This window comes from Hyaena hyaena, unplaced genomic scaffold, assembly GCF_003009895.1.
Source record: "Hyaena hyaena isolate Hyena2069 unplaced genomic scaffold, ASM300989v1 scaffold_113, whole genome shotgun sequence".
Taxonomy (NCBI): Eukaryota; Metazoa; Chordata; class Mammalia; order Carnivora; family Hyaenidae; genus Hyaena; species Hyaena hyaena.
In genome coordinates this window covers 3,451,427-3,471,811 of record NW_024080745.1, presented here as the reverse complement: position 1 = coordinate 3,471,811, position 20,385 = coordinate 3,451,427, and the positions used below count along the sequence as shown (strand labels likewise).

Below are 20,385 nucleotides of genomic sequence, written 5' to 3'. Positions count from 1 at the left end.
CCTGAAGTATTTTGATTCCATAGTAAGAAATGCATTATGCTAGCATAGTATCACTTAAGTTCTATAGTTTTCCTTATTTTTAATTCTTCTGGTTTTATTTGGCTTCCAACGTAAGTTGCCTCTACAGAGAGAGGATCTCTCATTTCAGGAGAATTCAGTACTGGCAAAACAGATCACTTCCCCTGTTCAGAACCATTCTACTTCTCAAAAGAGAGGACTAGATATAGGGACGCTGAAAGTTCATAATCTAATAAGCACATTATTTTTAGCAAAGAAAACTAAATCATTCATTTAACAATTATTGTATGTCAGGAGTAAAAAAACAAAAAAGAATGGTATGCTGTTACCATCAAAAAGTTGCATGGCCATGTAGAGGTTGCATCTTTCTCAAATATTAGAAGAGCTTTCTGCATCAAGTAAATCGCTTTGGAAAGCTTATTCTTCTTTATTTTATTCATTACACTTAATTCTGAAACAAAAAACACATAATTTTACCATATGGGAAACATAAAAACTATCTTTAAATTTTCTGAAAAACAGTTTATCCCAATTTTAATTACCTGTAAAACAGTCAGTGCTTTTAGATTGTTTCAACTTTTTTGGATCTTTGGTAGATACATGCTTGCTAGCAGTTGGTGTCTGCAAAACTGAAGGAGAAGATTACCATTACGATTAGATTTGTGTCCAAAAAAGGGCATATTTTCTAAACATTAAGAGGTAACTATCTACTTATAAAATCACTGCTTCTTCTCATGTCATTTCTTTCATTAATAGATAAAATTTCAAACAAATCTACAACACCCTACAAACAAATGCAGTTTAATTGACAAATTCTCTTTTATTTGCCACAGTATGCCGAGGACATCAAAAAAGTTCAAATTATAAAAATACTTAATGCTATCTCATCTTAAGTAAAATCATCTTGGGAGTTGATAAATAGGATCCAGCCTGCTTTTGTTCACTTTCCTTTTGATAAACTTTTTAAAACTGCTTCACCCATGATCCCTGCAAGAGCTCTGAGTATCCCCATTAAGACCTCCACCCTCCTCTCTCAAGATTTCCAACTAACACATGAGTTATTGCTAGCTGACTGTGGGCAGTGAGAGATCCTGGTGTACAGCTGGGATGAGCCATCATGATGGTCTAGGAAAGAGAGGATGATGAAGAGAATAAAAGTATACTGGCCCAGGAAGATGGAAAATGTTGCTCTGATTTTGATTTTCCAGGTCTGGTCCTCAAGAGATCAGACAATATTTTGTTTCTTGGAAGTATATGAAGGTACTTGTAGTAACCTGACAATAAACCCCTGTTATTGAGGTTTAATTATTTGTGCTAATGCCATGCAATGATGATTGATTGATGAAAAGATGCCAACAAATACCATTAAAGGATATAAAGTTTCTTCAATGGTGAAGGATAAGAGAAATTATTTGCATGGAGACAGCAACACAAAGTAGAAAATAATGCATCATTCTCTCAGTGCCTGGTGTATTATAAGTGATAAGTAAGTAATAGCTCTCATCATTATAACAGTTGGAGATAAGAAGGATGAGATTGCAAGAAAACTGAATGCCCAACACAGATAAGTCATATTTAATGCCACTGCCATCAACAGGTGACCACTGTAAAGTTGTTGAATGAGAATGACAAAAGCAGTATGTAGGCAACATTAGTCTGGCAGCTGCAAGCAAGAATGAAGAAAGAAGGGAAAAAAATGAAAATCTTTGCTAGGGTGACAGTTAAATAAGTGGAGAAAAATATCAAGAAGACCCAGAGATATTGCAAAGGAACAATAACTAAGCCCATTTAAATTTGAGCTCAAGTCTACCATCAGTATTGTTAAATGGTCTCTGATAAAAACTCAGAGGATCACTTAGCCTTCAAAGATTTATGGATGATAATTAGAGAATGAACTAGTTCGTAACTCTGTAAGCAAGCAGATCTCACTGCACTACAGAAGATAATATAGCTACTAAATGAGAATTATAGGCTAATTTTCTTAAAGAAAACCTGACACATAAATGCTATTCACGTTTTGAAATACACTTGTAGTCCAAATATTTTAAAATCAAAGAATATTCAAGGATCTTCTTCTCAGTAGCCTCACTGAAAAAAATACATATGATGACACAGAAATATTTTCATTTTATTTGCTTCGCTCTCCATCCAGCAGGTCTTTTAAGAAACAGGCTTCAAAACAGTATAAATGTTGAAAATAAAATGCAAGAGGATGAAAACCATAAAGGGATAAAAGAATGAAGAAAAGGGAAATTTTATGTAAACTGAATGTAAATACAAACACATGGTCCTAAGTATATACCAATTGGAAACATAACCATAGAAAAAATAAAATTAATTCAAGTAAATCTGAACACAGTTTTCTAACATGTGATATATTCTAAAGACAAAATGAACTGCAAAGAAATCCTAAACTTACTTAGTAGGTTTGTTGTTAATGATGGCATTGGTTTAATAATTTTGAAAATACTTTGTTAGTATGGTAAGATAAAGCATCATGGCAACATAAGACAACACTTCCCCCTCCACATTCAATAACAAAAATTCAGCATCTATTCATGAACAAAAATAAAAATGTGCCTGAGAAAGAAGAGCAGAACTGGAGGTATCAAACTTCCTGATTTCAAACTATACTGCAAAGCAATAGTAATTAAAACATGTATGGTACTGGCATAAAAATAGACACACAGACCAACAGAACAGAAATAAACACATGCAAATATGTCCAATTAATACTAGACAACAGAGAAAAGAATATTTGGTGAGAAAAAGGCAAGTCTCTTTAATAAATGGTGTTAGGAAAACTGGATACCCATATGCAGAAAAATGAAATTGGACCTTTTATACCACTTACAAAAATTAACTTGAAATGGATTAAAAATTTAAACCTAAGAACTGAAACCATAAAACTCCTAGAAGAAAATATAGAAAAAAACACTTCTGAAAATTAGTCTTGGCAATGTTTTTTTTCCTTAGATCTGCCAACAAAAGCACAAGTAATAACAACAAAATTAATAAATGGGACTATATCACATGAAAAAGCTCTGCACAGCAAAAATAATAATAATAATAAAAATCAACAAAATGAAAAAGCAACCTACAGAATGGCAGAAAATATTTACAATCATATATCTGATAATGATTAATATCCAAAATATTTAAAGAACTCATACAACTCAATAGCAAAAAACAACAACAACAACAAAAAACAAAAACCCAAATAGTCCAATTAAAAATGGACAGAGCATCTGAATAGACATTTTTCTAAAGAAGACATGCAAATGGCCAACAGATATATGAAAAGATGCTCAACATCACTAATCATCAGGAAAATTCAAATCAAAACCACAATGAAGTATCACTTCATATCTGCTAGAACAGCTATCATAAAAAAGACAAGAGGGGCATGTGGGTGGCTCAGTCAGTTAAGAGTCCAACTTCAGCTCCAGTCACAATCTCATGGTTCGTGGGTTTGAGCTCCACATCATGCTCTGTACTGACAGTTCAGAGCCTGGAACCTGCTTCAGATTCTGTCTCCCTCTCTCTGCCCCTCTCCTGTTCACTCGTGTGCTCTCTCTCTCTCTCTCATTCTCTCTCTCAAATATAAATGTTAATTTTTTCAAAACGGTTTTTACAAAAACAAGAGATAACAAATGTTTGCAAGGATGTGGAACAAAGGAAACCCTTGTACACTGTTGGTGGGAATGTAGATTGGTTCAGCCACTGTGGAAAACACTATGGAGGCTCATCCAAAAATTAAAAATAGAACTACTACACAATCCAGAAGTCCCACTTCTGGGTGTATCTCCACAGGAGATGAAAACAAGATCTCAAAGAGATATCTGCACTCCCATGTTCACTGCAGCATTATTCACAATAGCCAAGATATGGAAATAAGATAAGTGTCTGTCAATGGATGAATGGATAAAGAATATGTGGTATAAAAAATACCACCATTATATATATACATATACACTGTGGAATATTATTCATCCATGAGAAAGAAGGAAATCCTGCCATTTGCAATAACATGGATGGACTCTGAGGGCATAATGCTACATGAAATAAGTCAGACAAATGCTGTATGATACCACTTATATGTGGAATCTAAAAAAGCTAAATTCACACAAACAGAGTGGTGGTTACCAGGGGCTAGAGGGAGACTGAAAGGAGATGAAGAGATGTTGGTCAAAGGCTACAAACCTTCAGTTATAAGACAAATAAGTTCTAGAGACCTAATGTACAGCATGGTGATTATAGTTAATAAAACTGTAGTATATACTTGAAAGTTGCTAAGTAAGCAAATCTTAAGTGTTCTTACCACAAAAAAGAAATGGTAACTATGTGACATGATGGAGGCATTAGCTGATGCTATGATGGTAATCCCTTTGCAATATATTAGTGTATCAAATCTACACAACGGTACACCTTAAACTTACACAATGTTATCTGTCAACTGTATCGTAATAATCTGGGGGAAAAAGTTTGTACTCAAAAATTAATTAACTGGCATTTGATTAAATCTATTTAGTTGTGTATATATGATGTGACATCTGAATGCCTTATTTTTTTTTTTTAGTTTTTATTTAAATTCCAGTTAATACAGTGTAATATTGGCTTCAGTTATACAAATTAGTCATTCAACACTTACATACAACGCCTGGTGCTCATCACAAGTGTAGCCCTGAATCCCCATCACCTACTTAACCCATCCTTACCCACCTCCCCCCTCTGGTAACCATCAGTTTGTTCTCTGTAGTTAAGAGTATGTTTCTTGGTTGGCCTTTTCCCCCCATGATTGTTTTGTTTCTTAAATTCCATATATGAGTGAGATCATAAGGTATGTGTCTTTCTCCAAATGACTTATTTTGCTTGGCATAGTACTCTCTAGCTCCATCCACATCATTGCAAATCACAAGAGTTCATTCTTTTTTATGGCTGAGTAATATTCTAGGGTGTGTCTGTGTGTGTGTGCGTGCGTGTCATGTATGTGTGTGTTTCATATCTTTATCCATTCCATTCATCAGTCAATGGGCATTTGGGTTTTTTCCAAAATTTGGCTACTGTTGATAATGTTGTTAAAAACACAGGGATGCATGTATCCCCTCAAATTTGAATGCTTTAGACAGAAATCAGAGATTGTATTAGGCTAGAACACTTAGTTCTATTCTATAATTAGTAATTTATAATGGAGTAGTAGTTAAATGAATATTTAGCTATATAATCATGCCAAGAGTTACTTACCTTTATCAGAATTTAACCTCAGCTTTTAGACATAATAATGTTAAATCTTATTTTGAAATTCAAATGTGTTATCTGTATGCACACTAGTATTATTATAAACATCTTTTTAAAAAATGATTTGACTTAAAAAAAAATAAAAATTAAAAAAATTAAAAAAATAAAAAATGATTTGACTTATTGACCTAATAATAAGACCAAAAGAAGTTAGATCCAAGTCCTGAGTATTCTGACATTGCTGTCAGAGATGTCTTCCTAAGGTCTTCAATAGCTTCCAGGATAAATATAACCCCCCCAGCCATTTAGATGTAACTGGGGTCTACCTTGGCAGGCTTATCTGTGTCATTCTCCCGCTTGTGCTCTTCATTCCAACCGTAAGACAATTCAAGCAGCACCATACAACTGTCTGGCTTTCAGCTTGCTAAAGGCTATTTTCTCTTTCCAAATGACTGTTCCCTTTTCGATCTTCGTCATAAAGATATTTACTAGCCTTCTGGTCAACTATCATCTCTTTTAGGAAGCCATCCCTGACTGTTGTCTACTATAGATTCTCCTCTTCTGTGTGCCCATAACAAATACTCTGAGCCCACTTTGGTTACATTTATTAATCTCAATTTTTACAATTGGCTTTGTATCTAGAAGCTCAAAATTAGAGGCTGTATCTTATTTTTTATTTTTTTACTGCTTGATGATGGTTTTACTTTTTTTCTGTAAATAGTATATTGTCAAGTTGGTTTCCATACAACACCCAGTGCTCATCTCAAGAAGTGCCCTCCCCCATGCCCATCACCCCCCTTCCCCTCTCCTCCACCCCCATCAGCCCTCAAGTTTGTTCTCAGCATTCAAGAGTCTCTCATGGCTTGCCTCCCTCCCTCTCCCCAACTATTTTTCCCCTTTTCCTCCCCAGGCTGTATCTTATTTACACCAAATATAATAGGGTTCCTGGATCCTAGTAAGCACTCAATAATTATATTTGCTTGATTTAATTAACAAAATATCAATAATTTACTCTAATTCAAACAAAATTAATTTAATTTTTTAGAAGTTTATTAATGGATTTACTATGCAGTGTATAAAGCGAAAATGAAAGGTATCTATTGATATTAATCAGGGAAAAGAAAATAAAGTAGTGAAATTTATCTGAAAAACACTCTGTCATCAAGAACATAATTTACAAGTTAAATTGATTCTATTCTTGAACTTATCTTAAAATTGATGCAGGACAAATTATCTGCTTTAATGATGACTACCTTGCAATTGGTCAAGAAGTACAACAGCTATTCGGTGCTGGGCTTGAATTAGTTCAAGATGCAAATCCATCATGAAACTATTCCGTGTGACTGGTTTACAGATGTCTCCATCTATACCCTGGGTATACTTTGGTAGAATTGAAGTAAAAATAAAAAAGAAATGCAATTATCAAAACATACTAAAAATAGCTCTATCCTATTATCACTCAAGTTATCATTTTACTCCAAGCCATTAAACACTGCTCACTTCTCAACACTTTGAAATTTGGTTTACATGCTAATAAACCTGCTTTTCAAGTTCACCAGTGGCCTTTTCAATAACAAATTTAAAGACTCCTCACTCTCCTTGATTTCTTCTGGGAAGGGGGGAATAGGTTTCTCGCCTATGAGAGTGAAGCCACCACAAATCATGCTTTACTCACCTACTTGCAAGGCCAGGCCTCTGCCGAGCTAAGTAACACTTAAATCTAATGTAAGAGTTTCCCCCGTTTACCTTGGCATAGCAATGGTCAATCACTGATGATCCATTTGGCAAAGTACTTAACTTGCAATTCAAATTTATTCCACCAATGGCTTTGTCAAGAAGTTCATAAGCCAAAAATAACTGTTCCACAGGTTTTTTCTAAAGTAATTTTATAAATAAGACAGAAAAATAACACAAGAGAAAATCATATGCAACATTTCCAACCATCTTTTAATAATCAAACCAAATAACAAATTTAAATAGTTTATCCAATATCAACAATGTTGTATTTTTTACTAAGTGTATTTGTGTTCAATTAAATGTGGACTACTAATGATAAAAGTGAAATAATAAATACACTTAATCATTTTTCCAAATATAAATTAAACTTTTCACAAATATGTATATATCTTCCTTTTATGGTTTCAAAATTCTGATTGTACCAAATGTGTAGGTAAATGTTTAAAATATAACTCACATAATCTGTCACTTTCACACATTTCATTTTGAAAGTTATTTTTTTTAATTTCAGAGTTGGAAATTTAGACTTAATGGCCATCAAATCCAATGGCAAATATGATTTTCAAAAACTAGATACCTTTTCATTCTAATTATTCTTACAGAGGGACAAATACAAAGAATAATATAAAGAGCATGCAGCTTTGTTCAAAATTTCAAATTTTCCATATTACTCCAGAAAATTTTTAGAAAATAACATAAATATATATATGGAGAAACTGAACTCCTCTGTACAACTGTCCACAATGACTATCCTTTTCTCTGCACCTAAAGGAAGCCACTGTGCTTGAATTTGGTTTTTACTGTTCTTTTGCGTGTTTTTCAACTTGTACTACATGTGTATGTATCCATTAACAGTATGCAATATTGCTTTGCATATTTTTGATTCTGTCAGAAAATTTTGTAGTTCACTTTATACACTGAAACACATGTTGTTGAAACTTTTCCATGCTGGTGTATGTAACTCAATGTGTCATAGTTTGGTTAGGAACACAGAACGACTCCAGATACTCAAAGCAGAAAGGGATTTGATACACAGAATTAGAGACGTCTATTGCCATTGGAAGGCTGCGGGGAACAAAGGCCAAGGGCGCTGTCAGTGACCATTTGTCTGCAGGCACCAGGCTCTGCATGCACCTAGGAGGCAGCTGACGACAACGGTGTCTACTACCCCGGATCAAGAGCTTGCTCAGTAGGGCTGGTAAATGAACTTCTTCCATCTGCCACTGTCGAATAAGAACTCTGTCATCCTTCAATTATAAATTCATGCAAATGCCCCTCACTGGAAGATTAACCAAGAATCACATGGCAATGGCATAAGATGCTGGCAATACAGTTTCAGGTTTTCCCCTGTGGCACAAAGGTGACTAAAGAAGGGAATGGCAGTGATATCAAGCTGACTCCAGTCCAAGCCCATACTAGTTCATTCATCTTCCTGACCCCAATGAAATGGTGCTATGCTGAGGAATATGTTACAATTTATTTATCTACTCTTCTGCCGATGGGCATTTAAACTCCTCTTACCAAAAATGTGCAATGCACTGTACTAGTCTGGGAATAAAGACATGGTTGGTATTTCCTTTATAGTCCTTGTGCCCTTTTTTCTGCTTTCCATTTCAGCTAAGACCTCTAGGACATGTTGAACAGAAGAATGACAGATACCCTATGTTGTTACATCAGTAATAAAGGGATTGCTTTTAATCTTTTACTATAGGTATAACATAAGTTATAGGTCCTCAAATGATATGTTTTAAGGGATATAGAAGTTCTCCTCTATTCTTAAGAGTTATTTTTAAGATGGTTGTTGAATTTTTTCAAATGCTGTTGTTGCATCTTTTAATCTACTCGTATTTCTTCCTTTCATCTGCTAATGCAGCATACTGCATCATAGATTTTCTAATGTTAAATTATCTTTGCATTCTTGGATGATACATGATTTGATTACACATATCCATTCAAGAATCATAGGCTCAGGGAGGTTCCCATGTAACTCAGGTAATGTAAATTCAAATAACAGACCTACACATAGGCAGGCCCAAGGTTATAAACCATTAGGAAGAAAGCCTTTCTCTCCACCCACCTCTCAGAACCCATTTGAGATACCTCCCTATATAAAGAGGCTGATTGTTTTGTTTCTGGTCCCCCTTCTCTAGAATGTGGTCTTTGTAGGTTCTAACTTTAATGTGTAAGTCTCGGTTCCAAATTCCCATCTTTCATGTCCCCACACCTCATATCTTGTCACTGGATGGCTGTTAATCTGAGCTTCTTTGTAACTGAGCCCATTAACCACCTGCAGCATCTTTCTACTTTGGCCCCTGGGATTTGTCTTACTTTCTTGAGAGCTCTGCAATGTGCTAGAGGATATTTGTTCAATTCTTTCCAAAATTTTTAGGTATTTTGTAACAAGAGAGTTCAGCTCATCCAGTTTGTCATCTTGCCAGAAATGGAAGACTCTAAGGATAACTTTTTAACATGAAAAAATTTCAAAGACTCCCACACATGCCTACATTTCTATCATCAACATCTCCATCATCACTATCACCTTTGTTATCTTTGTCATTATCATGGCTAACAGTTAATTAAACCATGTTTCAGATACTGGACTAAACACTTTACATGACTAACTTTTTAATTGTTATAGTCCTATGAGATAGATACTTATTAATTATAATTTATAAACCATTTGTTGAAATAGCTGCTATGTATTCAGTAAAACTTTTATTTTTTTTAATGTTTTATTTATTTTTGAGAGAGAGAGAGTACAAGCAGGGGAGGGGCAGAGAGAGAGGGAGACACTGAATCCAAAGAAGGCTCCAGACTCTGTGCTGTTAACACATAGCCCAACTTGGGGCTTGAACTCATGAACCACGAGATCATGACCTGAGCTGAAGGTGGATGCTTAATTGACTGAGCCCCCAGCTGCTCCCTTTCAGTAAAACTGTATTTACTTATTTTTTTTTTAATGTTTATTTATTTTGAGACAGAGAGAGACATAGTGTGAGCAGGGGAGGGGCAAAAAGACAGGGAGACACAGAATCCAAAGCAGGCTGCGGGCTCTCAGCTGTCAGCACAGAGCCTGATGTGGGGCTCGAACCCACGAACTGTGAGGTCATGACCTGAGCCAAAGTCAGATGCTTAACCGACTGAGCCCCCCCAGACATCCCCAGTAAAACTTTTAAATAAGCTTTCAACGTAATTATGATAAGCACCTCATATTTTTTTAAATAGATGCATGTACATATGCAAGATCTAAAATTTATCCCACCTACAATCTCTTCTAGGTGAACATAAGGATTTTGGGTTCTCCTTACAATAAGTTCTCACTTCTTCTCTCCACCTCACTCCTGTCCAGATGGATCTGAGACCCTAAATTAAGATTCAGTGCTCTACATAAAACATAAGAGAAAAACTGAGTAGCTATCATTTGTCAGGTATTGGTTTGCACAATGTTATCAATATCTCATTTAAACTATATAACTTAAATAATACCAGTACAATAGGTAGTACTTTTATAATTTTGCAAGTGAGGACACTTACATTCAAACAAATGAAATAATTTGTTCAAGATCACACAGCCAATATTAGAGTCAAGATTCAATTATGGGTCCTCCAACACCAATTGCTGTGCCCTTAGACCATACCCATGAACCACCTCTACTATATCTACCTTATGCCCCAGCATGTTGCCTATGACACAATTTTATATTGATTTTGTCAATTTCCCAGCTGATGGCAATAAATCATCTCAAAGAAAGGGTACCTTTTTCTAATTTAAATAATAGTAGCAATAGTTCATAAACGGTCTTCAGCTTCTTCTTTTGGGAAAACTGCCATCTTCTACAAAACCCATTTTATTTAGTGGCTTTAATTGCCAGAAATTTTCCACCTGAAGCCAAAATCTAGCCCTTTGTAACTTCTAGTAATATTCCTTCTTTTTTTACTGTTTATTTATTTTGAGATAGACAGCAAGAGCAAACATGGAAGGGTGGGTAGAGAGAGAGGCGGAAAAAGAATCACAAAAATTGCTAAGCATGGAGCCTGATGTGAAGCTCGATCTGAAGTCGGTCACTTAACTGAACCACCCAAGCACCCCTCTACTAATATTCTTATTCCTACCTTAAGAAGCCTCAGAAAATAAGTGTTGGCCCACAAAGCCAGTGATTCTCAAATTCTAGTTTCCTTAAGAATCTACCTGTTGGGGGTATCTGGGTGGCTCAGTCGGTTAAGTTTCTGACTTCACCTCAGGTCATGATCTCACAGTTTGTGGGTACCAGCCCCACATTGGGCTCTGTGCTGATAGCTCAGAGCCTGGAGTCTGATTTGGATTCTGTCTCTGTCTCTCTCTGCCCTGCCCCCATTCACACTCTGTCTCTCTCCCTCAAATTAAATAAACATTAAAAAAAAAAAAAAGATTTAAAAAAGAATCTACCTGGGAGAAATTTTAAGAGGAAACTATATGGAATTACAAACCTTTAAGACCCCCACACCTGAAATTATGATTCAGTATGTCTAGAGTGGGAAATAGGAAGCCGTATATTTAGCAAGCACTATAAGTGATCCCTGGAAAAACCATTGGCAAACTATTATGCCTCCTCAATCTCTTGTGGACTTTTTCTGAATTTAAGATTTCTCGACTCTAGGTGGCTCAGTCAATTGAGTGTTGGAATTCAGCTCAGGTCATGATCTCACAGCTTGTGGGTTCGAGCCCCGGTCAGGCTCTGTGCTGACAGCTTACAGCCCAGGGCCTGCTTTGGATTCTGTGTTTCCCTTTCTCTCTGCCCCTCTCTCCCTCTCCTCTCTTTCTCTCTCTCAAAAATAAATACACAGTTTAAAAATTTTAATAAATAAATAAATAATAAAAATAAAAGAGTTCTCAATTCTAGCTCTTTTAAGATACAATGCTATGTAAAGAACTTGGAACTGCATTCCCTAAAACCTATAACTAGAAGAAAGTAAACTCAGAATGATCTTCCAGTCTTCTGGTACATTCATGATATTTGATTGGTACCCAGTTATAGAACATGCATATTTTATGCATTAGAAAAATATCTTTTATCCAAATGTTCTGAAGACACTTTTTTTTTTTTTTAATCAAAAGGCAATAGAGGCACCTGGGTGGCTCAGCTGGCTAAGCATCTGACTTCAGCTCAGGTCAAGATCTCAAAGTTTATGAGTTCAAGCCCCACATCCGGCTCTTTGCTGACAGCTCGGAGCCTGGAGCCTGCTTTGAATTCTGTGTCTCCTCTCTCTGGCCCTCCCCGACTTGTGCCCTGTCTCTCAAAAATAAATAAATGTTAAAAAAAAAAAAAAAAAGGCAACATATCATAGGGACTAAATACCTGAATGTTGGAAGGCAGCACACCTGAGTTCAAATCTGCTTACTGTGCAACCTTGAGCAAAAGTTGGATGTAGTATGAAATGATGCTCAGCATCCCTCCTCATCAGGGAAATACAAATCAAAGCCACACTGAGATACCACCTCACGCCAGCCAGAGTGGCTAAAATGAGCAAGTCAGACAACTCTAGATGCTGGCGAGGATGTGGAGAAACGGGCACCCTCCTACACTGTTGGTGGGAATGTAAACTGGTACAGCCCCTCTGGAAAACAGTGTGGAGGTTCTTCAAAAAATTAACAATAGAACTCCCCTATGACCCAGCAATAGCACTGCTAGGAATTTACCCAAGGGATACAGAAATGCTGATGTATAGGGGCACATGTACCCCAATGTTCATAGCAGCACTCTCAACAATAGCTAAAACATAGAAAGAACCTAAATGTCCATCAACGGACAAATGGATCAAGAAGATGTGGTTTATCTATACCATGGAATACTACATGGCAATGAGAAAGAATGAAATCTGGCCATGGGTAGCAACATGGATGGACCTTGAGGGTGTTATGCTGAGTGAAATAAGTCAGGCAGAAAAGGACAAATACCATATGTTTGCACGTATAGGAGGATTAGGAGGAACTTAACGGAGGACCATGGGGGAGAAGAAGGGCGGAAATGGTGGAGGAGAGGGAGAGAGGCAAACCATGAGAGACTCTTGAATGCTGAGAACAAACTGAGGACTCATGGGTGTGGGGGGCAAGGGGGGAGATGGGCATGGATGAGGGCACTTGTGGGGATGAGCACCGGGTGTTATATGGAAACCAACTTGACAATAAACTATCTGTAAAAAAAAAAAAAAAGAAAGTTGGATGTAGTAGCAAAAATCATCAGTAGAAAAAGATCAACTGAAGTGAATCCCACAAACACAATAATACTGAGATAAAAAGTAAGCTGCAGAAGAGTATATAGTATGACTATATATATATAAATTTTAGAACAATACTCCCTACTGCATAGGAATACACACATATGTAGTAAAAGTATGCCTGGAATTTCTATCACTATTTAGAATACCAGTTACTCCTAGGTAGGAGGAAAGGTGATGTGATCAGGAGGGGTTCACTCCTCAGTGGAGGAGAGGAGTTCCAGCTGCGCTAATAATGTACTGTTTCTTCAGCTATGATGGGAATGTGAGTCTTCCCTATAATATTCTTTACAATTTGGTGTCATATATTTAAAGTTGATTTTTTCAGAGAAAATATGGTAATTACAAGTATTAACACCTAGCGACAGGAAAAGTGTTGATGGGCTACTGTTAGAAAAAAACATCAAAATTCCACTATGCTAAAAAACAAAACCACCTAGAAGAGAATAAAAAAATAATATTTCAGTCTTCATAGTAAAATTGCAGATTTTCCCCTTTTGTGTACATCAAAATATCTTCCAATGTTAATACAACTTTTGTAATTTAAAATGGTAGTTTTTGGGGCACCTGGGTGGCTCAGTCAGTTAAGTGTCAGACTTTGGTTCAGGTCATGATCTCAGTTTGTGGGTTCAAGCCCTGCATCAGGCTCTGTGCTGACTCAGAGCCTGGACCCTGCTTCAGATTCTTTGTCTCCCTCTCTCTCTGTCCTAGACCATTCACACTCTGTCTCTCCCCTTCAAAAATAAATAAACATTTAAAAAAAATTAACTTGTAGTTTTCAATTAATCAGGCAAACCAAAATATAGATCACTGGCTTCCTATCTAGAAAAGTATTTTTCAATAATAGTCCATGAGCACTAGTATCCTACATAGCTATTCTATAGGGGGTAAAATGGGCTTTATTTTCAAATAATGGAATAAATGATGTTCTATATCTTCTTCTTGGAAAAGCCACAATACTCAGAAGCAAATGAATGCCTCTGAGAAGTCTTACAGTAAGAGACCTATTGCATTTAATCCAACATCACTCTAACTTACTTAACCCTGGCATCCTTTTCTGAAGCATAGTATTAGCATCACATAGGACAGACTTCGCAAAATGCTATTCTTAGTTCATGTCTATAAATAAATAAGTGTTTATAGTATATATCACACCGTTTCCTAGACTCCCATTCAGATCTATAGGACAACACAATCGATGTACAGATATAATTCAAATATTCTAAAAAATAATAATAATAATAATCAAGAAGAGGAATGGCCATATATCTCCCTCACCCTTTTCTCCTCTTAAGGCAACAATCACTGAGAACCTGTCATGTCCCTGAGACTGTTCTAAGTATATTTTCAACAGGCATATGCTGAACAGAACATCTCTGCTTTATGATTCCATGAATCACAACACATTCAAAATACCAATAGTAATATAACTACAAATCCTTTTAAGATAACTTACTAGGTTATTTTTAAAGCTGATTGGACTTTTTTTTCTAGAGTTAATGCAAAAGGTAGAATACGTCCTCTGTAGTTTGCAATGTATGTAAAAACTATAAATTCTCAAATATTAAATATTCAAAATTACTTCTATAGTTAACCATTACATATTTAGAAATATAATATGATTTGAAATTTTAAATTCATGTTTTAACTATATTTTCTAAAATATTTTTGCAATACCTTCAATATTGGTAGAATTTCCAGGCTCCCTTTTGAAGTCCTGAGGAATTCACCAGTCACTTTCCTTAAAGGTACCTCTGGGGGGTGGAGGTGGGGAGGAAAAGGAAAAGATGAAAAGAAGGAATGGAAGAGGAAGGAAGGGAAGACAAGAAGGAAGAGGAGGAGAAAAAAAGAGTAAAGTGGAAGAAGAGAAGAGAGTAAGAGAGAAGAAACAAAGGAAAAGAAGGAGGGAAAAAAACATAAACATAGCAGTGAATCATAATCCTAAAAAAGTTACACTGAATTGGTAACTTCTTAATTACTCCTTATTTTAGAAATGATTCAACACTTACAAGTTGACTAAATACCAACTTATTTCTTCCATATAATTATATTTTGCCTTTATATAAGTTCATTTAAAATCATCTTGCAGTCTGACAAACAATTAAAAATATTCATTATTAACAAGGTAATATTATGGTAAAGAGACGGGTCTTTCTATATAGTTTACAAAGTCCATTGTAAAGCATTCAGAAAATAGTGTAAAAGCCTGTGGATTTGGGCAAATATCAGAGAAGGCTGGTTTGAGTCAAACATACGGCAATGTTAGCTTCCTATCTTAAAATATTAGTTAGTTTAATAACAAACTAAATAATGCAGTATTTAATAAACAGTCCAATAAACATAATTAATACATAAGAATGACTTGTACTTTGTGTTTTATGTGACAATGAGATGACAATAATGACAATGTTGAAAAAGTTGTAAGAATTTATTTGTCTAAATGGAGACAACCCCTCCCTACAAAAATGTAGATTTTTCTATTTATAAATGGATCATACTCCAGCACTGATTAGTTCTTTAGAAATGAAACTTCTTTTGCAATGAATGAGTAAATTGTAATTAGCTCATTTATAATTAAACAGAGTATAAAAACTACAATAAAACAATAGTCTCCCAAAAGTAATTAGAAAATGCAACAATAAAATTAAATAAGAAATAGATTTTTAAAAAATAAGTAATCATTAGGCCTTTTGCTTTCAGTAGCAGGTAATCTGTAAAAATTCTCCTGGCTAGGGGCGCCTGGGTGGCTTGGTCGGTTAAGCGTCCGACTTTCGCTTGGGTCATGATCTCGCGGTTCGTGGGTTCGAGCCCCACGTCGGGCTCTGTGCTGACTGCCAGCTCAGAGCCTGGAGCCTGTTTCAGTCTGTGACTCCCTCTCTCTCTGGCCCTCCCCTGCTCATGCTGTCTCTCTCTGTCTCTCCTAGAAATAAATAAAACATTAGAAAAAAAATTTTTTTTAAAAATTCGCCTGGCCAGAGCCCACTAGAAAAGCTGGAAAAAGGAGCACCTGGGTGGCTCAGTGGCTAAGCATCCAACTCTTGGTTTCTGCTCAGATCATGATCTCATGGCCCAGTTCATAAGTTTAAGCCCCATATTGGCCTTTGTGCTGACAGTGTGGAGCCTGCTTGGGATTCTCTCTCTCTCCCTCTCTCTCTGCCTCTGTGCCACTTGTGCGCACTCTCTCTCTTTCTCTCTCTCTTTCTCTAAATAAATAAATAAATAAATAAATAAGAAAAGCTGGAAAAATACTTTTTTTCATCTGTAAGCAAAGAAGCTAATGAAAATATAAAGGGAAAAGAGTATCACCTGGCTTTTGGGAAGAGAGCCCAGGGAATATAGAATGGCATTAGAGCTACTGTCCCCACTGAAAACTTTTGTCAGTTCTGGAGAGTAAAGTTGAGAAGCTGAGTGATGCTACTCACAGCCCCTGAGAACTCAAGCAACAGAGATTAGTATCCAGGGCCACCAAGGGTGGGAACCCAGAAGGGGCTGCATCCCAGGAATTAGGGTAAATGGATAATAAGTCAACAAGAGACCCTCTCAGCTTCAAATTATCTCAATTTCTCACACTGGAATAATGGGATCCTGGAGTGGTAGAGTCTTCATTCATCTAGTAAAATCAAGCAAAAATCATCTCTGGAAGAACATTAACATCACCTAAGGCTTCAAATTATTTCTATAAAATATTTAGCAAGTACTTGATTGTGTCTACCACACAATCAAAAATAACCAGAGTAACCAAATAGCTGATGAGGTAAGTTCTTCACTTAAGAACTCAATATAATGAGTGGAGAAGGAATGACAGAGGTTAGAACCCCCTTCTGGCTTCTCACTCCCACTCCTCCAGTAGCCTTCAACCAATGACAGATAAAAGTTGCACAAATATCTCAACCTCTCAGCTCTCTGAGGCAGGTTCTATATAGTCTCCTAAAGGTCTCTCAATGGGAATAAGCCCTAAGTCTACAATAGTAGCCTTCTCATTAACTTACTGTACCTTGTATTACCTTCATTTCCTTTTCCATCTCACTTCTCCACACCACCACCCTGCTTCCCTGGATCATATCCCAAATAAATTACTTTATTCAACAACTTGTCTTAAAAGCTACATCTCCCCAGATCAACCTAGAAAAAAGGTCAGGGTGACAACACCTAAACTCACTGGTAAGTCTTTACAACACAGCATGTGGGATGACTAAGCATTATACGCCTCCTGGTTTCATGCAACAGGGAGTAAATAGCACCGCCTGGGTAGTATTCTTGCCAAATGTGTGAGAAAGCCACAAGAATTCTTTTTGATATGGTATCACTTGAATCTAAGCAAGCCTCTAGATCTACTACCAGGTAGAGAAACAAGTTAATCAATACAAGGACACAAACAGCCAAAACCAGAATGTGGGAACTCCTATAAGGTTATAAATCAACATCTTCAAAAAATAAATGGCTTGAAGAGGAGCTGAGGAAAAGAACTACTACAGAAGAGAAAGAGAGACTCAAAAACAATGTAAGAAAGTAAAATGTCTGGGCTTTTTTGGATCCTGACTGGAACAAACCAACTTAAGACATTTTTTAAAACAATTAGCAACAGGAATTTTTCCTTAATTTTGTAAAGTATAGTAATAGTGACATTATAGTTTTATAAAACCCTTCTACATAGATAGAAACACCAACACACACACACACACACACACACACACACAGATATTGAAGTATTTGCTGGTAAAATGACATGACGTCTGCTTTAAAACACTCCAGAGGGAAAAAAGTGTTACAGGAAGAAATGAAGTAAGATGGGCAAAATGTTCATAATTATTGGTACTAAATGCACATGGTAACTTATTTCATCTCTCCATATTTGAAATTCTGCATAATAAAAATTTTTAAAAAGGAAAAAGCACTTTAGGACAGTACATTTAAAAAAAAAATAGGACTTCAGGCCATTGAATGTATTAGACAGCCATAGACCTTTATCCAGTAGTTTTCAAACTTGGATGTGTATCAAAATCACCTGGTAAACTATTAAAGACTAGAAAGGCCAGGCTAGATGAAATAGGATAGGATTTGGGCCTATATTTTTAATAAGTTCCCAAGTGATACTGATACAACAACCAAAAATAGGCAGAGCCAGATTAGTGAATCTCTGGGAAAACAAGTATTACAATAATTACTACAAAGTCCCTAAAATATCATGCACACTCTGTAAGTGGAGTGAAACAGGAAAGTAAACACCCACTAATGACATCCCCACCTTATTCTCTCCATATGAGTTACCTTATAAAAAAAAATAGTTCAGGGATTCAACCACAGGCAGATGAAAACAGATCAGAGCATAAGGCTGTCCTTTAAGAGAAGGCACCTTCTAGAAGGCTAAGAATGCTGGCAGACAGGGATTGGGGCAGGGAGAGTAGGGAGGTGGGTAGGAAATGAGAACAAAAAGAGGAAGATAACAGGAAAGGCAAAATAGAATAATGAAGAAAGACAAGCAAATTTTAAAAGGAGGGAATCAGAAGAGAGGACAGAATTAGAAGGGAGATAAAATGTGGAACAGTGATCCAATCAACAGACATTTATTGAAGCTCCCAGTCTGTGTCAGGCAGTGTGGTGGGTACCAAAAATATAACAGCAACCAAAACATGCTCTCTTCCTTCAAGCAGCAAACACTCTATAGGGCAATGGCAGAGAAGGAAAGGGGATCAAACAGAGGAGAGAGAAGAAAAATGGAAGCATGGGGAAGACGGTGAGAGGTGAAAGCGGAATGAGGAATGGAGAGTCAGAACACATGAGTAAGGAGGAGACAAAAGATGTTTATATGCCATGGAACCACAGAACATGTAACCTCCTTTTAACACCCACTGGGTTAAACCTGTATTATTTCTATCTGATCAAGGAAGCACAGTACTGAAATCCCTACTTTCCATTAATCGTAGTTATTCTGCATTCCAATTTATATTTATAGACTCATATTCCAAATTATACTTATACATTCATAAGTGTATTAATAACTTCATACTTTTTCATTCATGTATTACCTAGAGATTTTTTAAATTTTCTTCGTGGGTTTCCTAATGACTCCAACATTTCACTTAATCGTAACGTGACCTCTGCCACCACCACAATGTCAATGTCTTCCATTTTACAGCAGTGAATTACTTCATTTATATGCCACAGAAGATAAATCCACTAAAAAGAGAAAATAAACAGTAAAATCAATTAAAAGTATATTATATTGCACAGTCACATTTTTTAAAACTTAGGGCTTCCTTGAAATCATCATCTTCAAAACATACGGATATATGACAGGGACACCCCCTCTTATTAGTACAACTTAATTACAAATAATATAAAGATCAATGATCCTAATCAATCTATTTATATAAACTCATAAATAAGATTCACCTAAGCTTATAATCTGCATATCTAAAGCCATAATGAAAAATTTATCATTTCTTTTATATATATATCAATAAAGCTTATCTGTGTTCTCAAAGTTCTCATTTTCCCTTCAAAAAAGTACCTGTTATGATCACTATCAAAGCCCTCCAAAATAGTGAAGAGGAAGCAGGTGTTTCAGGCTCCATGGTAGGTGCCTTGAAGGCTTCATGCCTATATCCCCAAAGCTTAGCACATCAAATTAGCCTTCACACTTCGGGAGGTAAAATGAAGAAACAACAGTGATGTACCCACATCATTACTTTTTCAGAGCACATGGTAAAACCATGCCCATGCACCCGACGTGCAACACATCCAATATGTTACTATAAAAATGTTTCCTCCTAAGCTTCGGGTTATAATACTCAACTGCTCAACTTTTTCCTTTCCAGGAAAGAGCTCTTTGAAATAGTCTAAATATATTATTGTGGGTGGAGAGGGGGGACTTAAAGCTCCTTCCTTATTTGTATTTTCTATAATTAACCTTCTTAATGAGTTTATCCACATTTAGGTAACCTTAAATGCACTATATTTATTCCTCCCTTAAAAACCTGAAGTACCTTCCCACATCCCAAAACTAAATTGCAACAGAAGTGCAGAGAATTCACGTAAAAGAAAGCCTCACTCAGCACCATATTTAAAGAATGTTATGCAGGTGAATAAATAGGGGAAATTTAGATTTGAAATGTGGGCCAAACTTAAATTAGCAAT

General features: G+C 36.1%; 1 protein-coding gene across 1 annotated transcript in view; it reads right to left on the bottom strand.

The window, feature by feature from the left end:
* Nucleotides 1-20,385, bottom strand: part of CFAP54 (cilia and flagella associated protein 54) — a 287,452-nt gene that overhangs the window by 223,832 nt on the left and 43,235 nt on the right. Inside the window, exons 14-19 of the mRNA XM_039236623.1 lie at nt 19,275-19,425; nt 14,926-15,002; nt 7,003-7,131; nt 6,510-6,636; nt 561-647; nt 348-469 (exon numbers count right to left, since the gene is read on the bottom strand). Of these exons, the coding sequence (XP_039092554.1) occupies nt 348-469; nt 561-647; nt 6,510-6,636; nt 7,003-7,131; nt 14,926-15,002; nt 19,275-19,425 (693 nt within the window). The remainder of the gene's footprint in view (nt 1-347; nt 470-560; nt 648-6,509; nt 6,637-7,002; nt 7,132-14,925; nt 15,003-19,274; nt 19,426-20,385) is intronic.